Source organism: Apaloderma vittatum, unplaced genomic scaffold (assembly GCF_000703405.1).
Source record: "Apaloderma vittatum isolate BGI_N311 unplaced genomic scaffold, ASM70340v1 scaffold38307, whole genome shotgun sequence".
Classification (NCBI taxonomy): Eukaryota; Metazoa; Chordata; class Aves; order Trogoniformes; family Trogonidae; genus Apaloderma; species Apaloderma vittatum.
Genome location: NW_009728555.1, coordinates 1 through 9,279, shown reverse-complemented (window position 1 = coordinate 9,279; position 9,279 = coordinate 1). Strand labels below are relative to the sequence as shown.

Sequence of the window (9,279 nt, the reverse complement as noted above, 5' to 3'; positions counted from 1 at the left end):
CAAAACAAAACAAAAAAAACCAAACAAACGCCAACAAACCCCAAATCACCCCCGAACATCATCCACGGGCGACCGAAACCACCACCTCCCCGCTAACGAACCCGAGCATCATCCCCGCCGCCCATGAACGAAACACCCAAAGCTTTTTTGCATACTCAACGTTTATTAAAAATAGTATGAAATGGTCCCTGGGAAAAGTTACACGCTAGCAGAAAGTCCCTTTTTCTGTTCGTTGTCTCCGCCCCTCCCCAAATCCACGGATTGCATGAGATGCGAGTTAAACACTCCCCTCGCCGTTTAAACAAAGCTAGACGTGGTGCACGGGTAAAGCACAGACTAACATCTATTCATATTTACAATACTTTACAAGCTATATTAAATAAATATGGGCTCTGCTACACTTCGGCGTCTTAAATATGTACAACATTATTTCTCAGTCGGATTTTACTAGATAGTGTGGGTCTCATCACAGTGGATGTGCTGACTGTAACAAGTATCCCTGTGGTACTAGCTAGTAAGCACACTGCGACCAACCAGCTCTCAAAATAACAAATCCTAGCCAATGCAAGATACGTGCGGTAAATAATTTAGTCCATTCTAACAAATTCAAGTCCTTAAGTCTTAGTCTACAAGTAATTAGCTGTACACCGAAAACTTCAGGTTTTCCTCATGGTAACCAATGTAGTAAACAGTCGTCTGTTTTGGAAGTACAGTGCTCTGTAGCTGAGGGGAGGGATACATGGTTAGTAAAAACAGTATTGCAATGAGATTCCTTTATTTGTTGATATGTTTAACTTGGTACTGGCTTTATTCACGTAATCCGATGAATTGAAGCACCAAAAAAAGAACCACAGTCACACAAGATGATCAGTGTAGGCGTATTTAGGCTTTCCTTCAGGTACAATGTTTTCAAGTAACAGAATCCAAAGCTGTTCAACAAAGATGATGAAGGCGAGTAAGTGTGCATCATATTGGAAAGCCTGTTCTTGCTCTAAATTATGGCATTTATTCTATACACTATTTGCCAAAGAATGGAATGTATTCTCATTTTTTAACCTACTTTTATTGTACATAAATTGGATTAGAATCAGCTGGGGGTGGTTTAGAAAATTTTACCTCTCTCTGCCAGGAAGGGTCATCTCTTACTACGGGAGATGGACATACTCCCTGGGCAAGGCAGCTTGTCACTCAATCCAATGATTGCTGAACCACCCTATGGGCCAAACATGTGCCATGATTAGCATTTCACCCAAGGAATCTGGCCCAAGCCTCAATTTCTCTTGGGGTTACTGACATTGGGACTCAAACAAATGCCCTGCAGGCCACTGTGTATAAAATACAGCTACTTTGCAAACTCAGGCGCAGCGGCTGGGCTCCATGCTACAGGATGCTCAAATTTTGCCTGTGTGTCACAAAGACCCACGTCACCGGAGGTACCAGACCACATCTAAACGTCTTCACAAACAGTGGAGCTCCCTTTCCACTGCCCAAAAACATTCTCCAGGCAAGAACTGTGTCACATCCACAGGTTCACATAAAAAAGCCACCACTGCCCATCCTCTGCCTACTACGCAGTTACAGAAAGCAGAAAAGGCTTCAGACACAGAGCTGTCAGTCTGCCATCCCTCACAAGTTACAAGGAAAAGATTTTGTTTAAAACATCAGAAGCCTCTTCTGAAGTAATGTAGCGTATGTATTGGTCCCACACACTTGGAATCTGTTTGACAAAAAGAAATGTGCAAAAAGTATGTGCAACTGCACATATAGCATGTTGGTGTAATTACCAGAAGTCTGCTCAGAAACCTGCACAGCCACAGGAGTAGCTGCTCAGCTAAATGCTCCGCTGTGTAACCAGAGAGTAATCACATGGGTATTTTCAACACAGAACATGGTTACCAGCTCCAAATTCCAAACACTAAGGTTTCCAGATGATAAAATAGTTTAAGAATTGAACGGCATCACACCTAGTTTGATGGTAAGAATCAAAGGGTATCACACCTAACAGATGCCAAAAGGAGATGAGAAGTCTGCCTTAAACAGGAGATGAGAAGACTGCCTGCACTATGGAGCGAGACACCAGACAGTGTGCGCATGGCCTTGTTCACTTCCGGGATTCTATATCATTTAAAAAAAAAAAAAGATACATTTCATATCTATTTACAGCATTACTGTGATGCAATGCCTGGTTGTGGAATATTATGGAAATACATGATGCCAGTACTGATTGTTTTAGTATATGCTCTGTCATGATAAGGCAGCTAGAAATTACTGAAAGCATCAAGCAAAGCTACTTGAACTGAGACACTGAAATTTTTCCCTTAAAGACTGGACAATATTCTGCTGATTAGGAGACGGTACTCTCCACAGGTAGTCGTTCAGTTTATCTGAATCACTATATGCAGTCAGATACGGGGTAAGCGCATGTTTGCTGCTGGTGGACTTTGCAGGGGTACAAGAGACGGTTTTGCCACAGAGCGTTTCAGAAGGAGCAGCATCTGCGTTACACAGTTTAGGATCCGATTTCCTTGTCTGGTTCTGAGAAGTCTCCAAGTCAGATCCTTCATCTTCAGACTTTATTTCAACATAGTCGTCATCATCCCCTTCTCCTCCTTCAGTATCTTTGAAATTTGAAAAGTAGTTCTGAGTGGCCATCTGTGCCGTCAGAGGAGAGGCCCTGTTCACTCTCAGGACCTTTTGAGAATCCTGCAGAATCATATCTGAGCAGTTTTCAGGGATCTGCTTTCTCAAATCAGGCCCCGTACATCCTGAAGCAGCACCTGGCATTTGATGGCTGTTGAATCGTAAGTTCCTATTCGAATGGAGCTTTTTCTTGTCCATTTCATTAGGATATACGATAGATTCTCCAGATCTGTTAACCACAATTGAGGAAGATGACTGCGACCTGCTGTATGCCTGCGGTTTTAGATTGCTTACTCTTCTCCCAAGGGAGTTATAGATGTGATCTTGATGTAAATTTTCTTTGTTTGGCTGGCTTATAATGGCACTCCACCTCTGCGCCGGGACATGCAAGCGGTTAGAAATCTGAAGGGAAGGCACCGAACCAGCCAATGGCAACTGCCTTGGATTGCCTTTTGCACCAGGTTCTGTACACAAGCTCTTGGACTTTGGGTCTTGAGATTCAGGCCACGAAGAGAAGTCGGCCAGCTCGCCGTTACTGTACGTAGAATGCAAAAGCCAATCTTCTGCTCTCGAGCGTTCACTGACAGCCTGGGACCGGGGAGGAGACGTAGCCAGAGGTGTGGAAAACCTCACGGCTGGTGGCTCCAGAGGAGCAGCCCAGGCTTCCTTTTGGACCTTGGGTGTACTTTCTCTAAAGACGATTTGGTCATAAAGCTGAGAATATTCAGCTATTCTGGCACCTAGAAAGGAGAAAGAATTAACTTAGCAGAGGCAAGCAATTAATTTGAATGAGTCATAGAAAACGAAAAATCTCAAAAAGCTTTGTACTGGTCAAAAGCAAATTCTACAGCTGTGTCAGTATCTTCGGCCTCAACAAAATAACATGAAACAATGGAGTCTGGAAGAGCCATGCATTGCATTTCAGTACATTGTGTTGAGAAAATGAAGCATAAAATATCAGGCGACAGTGAACAGTCATGCAGGACACAATACAGCACATGGTTCTAATAATACACGGCTTGTTTCATGTTAAAATGGAAAAGAACATTCTGTAAATGGCCTGATAAATAAGGTATTCAGGGACTTTTATAAACCTCATAAGAAGGCAAGAATGACACTCCAGGGCGTGGAGTCCACTGGCTCCATGTCTCTAATTTGTTTCAGTTGACAATGCACAAAAATAGTTCCAAAGCAGTTGCATATCCACAACTTTGCAGATTTATTAGACAGAGTAAGAGCATCAGCTCACTCTTAATGTCACCTCATTCCTTATGCTTATAGGCATGATGAGGATGGTACCTGAGCAAATGTTTACAGCTTGTTAGGAGGGGAGCTTATCTAAAAGCACACCTTTATAGTCAGACTCTGAAGATCACATTCTTAAAGGAAAAATCTACTTTTCTGTAAAGAGGTCAATAGCATTTCAGGCATGAATTCTATTTCTAACCTCAGCTGAATTATCTTTCCCAACTCTACCCTGCTATTTGTTCCCAATTTTATCAAGTTACAACAAGAAATGAGATATACAGGACTATTCATGTTAGAAGCAGTCACAGAAAACTCATTTCAGTGGTAACAAAGAAAACAGAATATTGATACTCAGCTAACAAGGTGAGGAAAATTTATAATCTTCCAGTTCGGCACACTAATTTCACTGAAAGTTACTAAATAAACATATCTGTATAGAAATATTTTAACATACCAATAGCAGGACCTCCTTGTTTCTTCTCCTCCAGAATAGCAGCAAGATCTTTGTGTTTCAGTTTCTGTTGTCTGCTAGCTGGCTGTTCCTGTTCTGGACTTCTAACTTTCAAAAGCTGGTTAGCCTTCTTAATTTTTTGACTGTACTGCCTTGCCATCATAAAAACTCTGTTCTTTGTTTTATCCACAACAGCAAAGTCATTGTCCATGCCCTCTACGTGCGCGTTGGACAGAACGCTATTGGCAGATTCGTATGGGCTGTCTACAAAAGGCATCTCACAGGAGAAGGAAGATCTGTTCAGACTCATAAAAGAGTTCTCCTTGCACGGTGTGGTGTCTTCAAGCCTGAGATTAGCCTCACTGATGGTGGCAGCCCGGGGCTTCATAGTTTTAGAAAAAATAGGAGTTTCTGGCAGAGAGAGAGTAGACAGTGAGTACTCCACGTCTTTACTCAGCTCAGGTGTGCTACCAGCATGCAGCCGCTCCTGCATATCATCTTTACAAACCGGAAAGGCTGCAAGGAGACGGTCTCTTGTCTTTTCCTCATTCTTCTTGATGTAGTTCTCCAAGTCATTCCAAATCTCATCTACCTCCTCCGAGAGTTTATCTGGTGCAGATTTATGGGACAGTGAATCCGAGTTGGAGGAGCTATCTACCAAGCTCAGATAGTCGTTGTCAACAGGAACACGGTGGTAAGTACTTTCATCTTCACTGAACTGGAGACTCTCTTCAGAAACAAACTGCCGCAGATTGTCACAACATGCAAAGTCTTTTTCCAGGCCCAGAAAACTCCTCCTTTTAGAGCATTTTAAGCGGTCACATTTAAAATTCAATAGTGGTGTTTCTGGAAGCACTATGGTGTCATACACATTGTCTTCAACAATCCTGAGCTCATCCAAACTTGAACTAGGTGCTTCTTTACTGAGTAGTATGTCATCCCTACTAGCACGAATGGAGGCCCTGTTTTGATTTGCTGTCCTCTTTTTGGAGGGTGAATTTAAGCTGCTTTTGCTTTCACCCTCGTAGAGGGAGTCTCTAGCAGATCTCTGGGGACCACGGTCTGTCTCCTCCCTTCTTGTCAGACCCATAAGCTTTAAGTCTTCATAGCTTATGTTATCATAAACATGTTCAACGTCATCAATGGTCAGCTCCTCTGAAGATTCGGGATACGCATTCATACTGCTCACCTCTGCTCTCTTCACTTCCCTTCGAGAACCATGCTCTCCTATTTTATACCTTGTACTGGCTGGACATGTGTTACTTTCACCAGCACTACTGGCCCGCCTAACAATTTTGTGACGAGTGGGGCTGGAAGTCTCATTTTGATGCACTACCCCTAAGTGCCAGCTGCATGGACGCCCAGGAGAACTTCTCCTTTCTCCCCCCACAGCTGAACTCACATTGGATGTACACATTGATGGTACAAACATCTGATAATCGTCTTCATCGTCTTCATTCTCGTAAGGTGGGCGCCGGCTGGGAAACAATGCCTGCCTGATCTGATGGTCAGTCCAGATGTTTCTGACAGAGGTACTTCCCCCTAGGATATTCATGATGAGCGAGTTGCTCTGGGATGTGCTCAACTGTCTAGGTGACTGTGGCTGTCTAGCTGCGCAGGAAAATGGAAGATCAGTGTTCAACTGAGTTGACTCTTCATCTGAAGGATCCTTGGAGCTCTGTGAAGATTTGAAATATGCAGGTAACATTAGCCTATCCCCTGCAATAACACAGAGATTCCCTCCATTCACAGAACTGCCACAGCACCGGCGTGTCCCACTGCATGGAGCCAGGTGGAGATATCTGGACAGGGTGAGCAGGCTCCTTGCTAGAGAGCGAGGGAGCCAAGGTGGCAATGCCAGACTACTTTGCCTCCTAACCCTTACCATAGCTCAGAGTTCACCCCTGGCATTTAATAACATCTTATTTCAAATACAAGACACTGGCTCACACTAATGCATGAGTAATTAAAGGTGAATTTGTTTGGCAGGAGTTAGATTAAACCTTTTCACTAACTCTGCAGTTTCACAGCTGGATTAAGCTAATCTGACTGTGAGCTCGTGCCAAAAGTTTTGTTGTCCTCCCATTCCCCTTGCCTATAACTCCAGCAGAAAGGTATGTTATGCTCTCTAGCACATGCCACTCAAAATTTCATTTTCTTTTTGGCGTGAGTCTTCATCCAGCTCAGCTAGCAGATCTATTTCACAGCAACACCACATGCCTCTTAATGCTAATATGAAGGATGCTGTAGATATTCCTGATCAGAGGTTGAGAAAGAGACAGAAAGATAATTTCTTTTGTCCTAGGTTAAGCTGATGTAATTTTTTAACCTGCCCCCAAAAGAAAAGTATTTTCTCATGCAGATCAATATTTCAATTATATGAGTATTGAAACATGACAGAAACAGAAGATGACTTATCTGCCTACCCAGGAAAAAAACCCCGCAGATTTGACATATGTATGATACATAGCAAAAGACAAATAAAAAAAATAAAACACATGAATACCTGTGTTTCACACTTGTTGAGATTAACACTTCTCCGTTTTTCAACATTTTCAGCAGCTTGACTGTTAAGTCTTTTTCTCCCCCCTTTTGACTTCTGCAGTGAGTTTTGCTGCACTCCCTGTGATGTAAAAGAGAAAGGAAGGAGTAATTAAATCTACAGTTCTTTGTACAGTCTTGTTTAGAAGAATTACTAGCAGCTAGAACAAGCCAGGTATCCACACCTGGAGGATGAAATGCTCATGAACTATCAACACTGCCACAAGAAGGATTAAGAGCGTACAAAAACTTTCCTCACGATAACCAATTAAATTATACCAATCTATACAATTTATCAAAAGGGGCTGAAAGCAGAATCTGGGTATAAAAATATAGACAGAAAAGAATACATAGAAATTGAACAAGGAAAAGGGCTTAATCTCACAGTCAAAGTTGTAACAGAGGAATGTGGTCACACAAAAATACGATTTTAAAAGGGGCTGGGTTGTTTTTTGTTTTAAAAAGGAGAGAGGATAGTTTTCACAATCACTCATAGCCCTGAAATCCAGAAAGAGGTCTACACTGAAAAGTATCTTGTCATCCAACTTCCCAGAAGAAGAAACCAACAAAGGCCACAATGTTGCATGTTGGGCAGTGTCCAAATTAACTGAGATTGAAGGGCACACATGGTGGGAATGGGAGGAATCTGAGAAGGTATTGTTGCCACACCTAGGATTAAACACTAAACATTTTTATAGTGGTATTCCTTTGCACTTACTCATTCTTTTGTACTTAGCCATGTCAGGAAGAGGGTGAATTACAAGACACCGCACTACACTGATACGAGATACTACTCTGTCAAAGATTAAAATGCAAACTGTGGAATTTCAAAGAAAACTTTCAAACTTCAAAAAGAATTTCAGTAACAGGTTTTCACAACATAAATGGACCACACAAGGATATGACCTTATCATCAACTAAACCAAACAATCTAAAAATCTAGACTCTTTAATACAGCCAACATTTCAAAGCTGGGTTTTTCATCTTTCAAAAGTACTAGATATGGGGGCCAGTTAGCTCAGTCAGTTAGAGCGTGGTGCTGATAACACCAAGGTCACGGGTTTGATCCCTATTTGGTCCCCATGTGTTTCCTGATCTAGTTGAGAGGCGTCCCTGCCCATGGCAGGGAGGTTGGATTAAATGATCTCTAAGGTCCCTTCCAGCCTAGGCCATCCTATGGTTCTATGATATGTGTGGAAGCATGACGCAGAGTGGTAAAAAGTACCATCTGTGCAGTAGTAACAGATAAGGATTTTAATTTTCCGAAATTTTACTCACACTTTCTCATATTAAAGTTCACATGTTCCTAGCTACTGCCAGCAACTCACAGGTCAAGAAACATCATATCACATGTGGCAGTGTCTAAATCTTAACTTAATATTCAAGTCCTTGCTTTGAAGACCAGAAGGCACTGTCTCTGCAGGTGGCCTACAAAGGTTTCTTTCACAGCATCAGCTGGAAAAGCAAGGAAAGGCCACTGGTGCAAAACAGGTAGAAGCAATTGCTTTCTGTCACAACTAGGCTTGAGGACTGCAAAGGACTAAGTAAAATCTCTTTCAAGCAGTGGGGATTTCTTCCTCTGTTTGGGGACTAAGTTCATCTCTCTTCTGTTAAAATGCAAGAGAACACTGTGTGAGGTCTAAATAAAATATTTTTAAGGAGAGAAAGTTGTAAACACTTATATTTCTGCATCCTTGCTGTTGCACAGGTAAATTTTAAACCTCCTTTTCCCTTGTTTTTCCTACCTGTTCAGACTCTTCTTCATCATCAGCATCAATCTGTTCTGTAGCAGAAGTCTGCAGATTTTCCTCCTGATCGCTGCTGTAGGTTGGCTCAATGGACTCTGAAAATTGGCCCTCTAGCCCACTGGGTTCCAATGGAATCTTTTTTCTAGAATTCAGCAGGGCTTCATTTGATCCTAGTTTGGTGGCTTGAGGTAACAGAGCTCCTTCAATACTGATACGCTTAGAAAAAACACCACAACATTTTTATTAGAAGAGATTATATATTTTAGTAAGACACTGTTTTACATCAGGCTTACAGTCCAAGCTACATTCAATTACCTGCCCTGAAATTTATAATGTAAGAAATAAGTAAAACAATCAGTATTTTTCTGATGAATATTTAAAACTGGAAAAACATATGCAAACCCCCCCACCACAGTCATGGGCTTCAGTGTTATGTCAACCCAGTGAAGTCATATCTAATGTATCTTCTTAGTACCCCTTCCACAAACCTCAACTTTAAATTCCATCCCAAATAAAACCCTAGGACCTGAAATTCAACACAAGACTTTCAAATGACACAGGGCACTTCATCACAAATTCTTACAGAAAACATAAGTATTGGAATTTTTTGTTTCCATCTACTTAAGCTCTATCTGCTCTGTTTGGTATGAG

General features: G+C 41.9%; 1 protein-coding gene across 1 annotated transcript; it reads right to left on the bottom strand.

The window, feature by feature from the left end:
• Positions 1 to 2,277: 2,277 nt before the first annotated feature.
• On the bottom strand, positions 2,278 to 8,844 carry PLEKHG1 (pleckstrin homology domain containing, family G (with RhoGef domain) member 1; the record flags this gene model as incomplete). The annotated part of the gene is made up of 4 exons (XM_009874109.1): positions 2,278 to 3,380; positions 4,343 to 6,017; positions 6,846 to 6,962; positions 8,626 to 8,844. Coding segments are annotated over 4 exons (3,114 nt in total), but the record flags the coding sequence as incomplete, so codon positions are not given.
• Between the last annotated feature and the right edge of the window lie 435 nt (positions 8,845 to 9,279).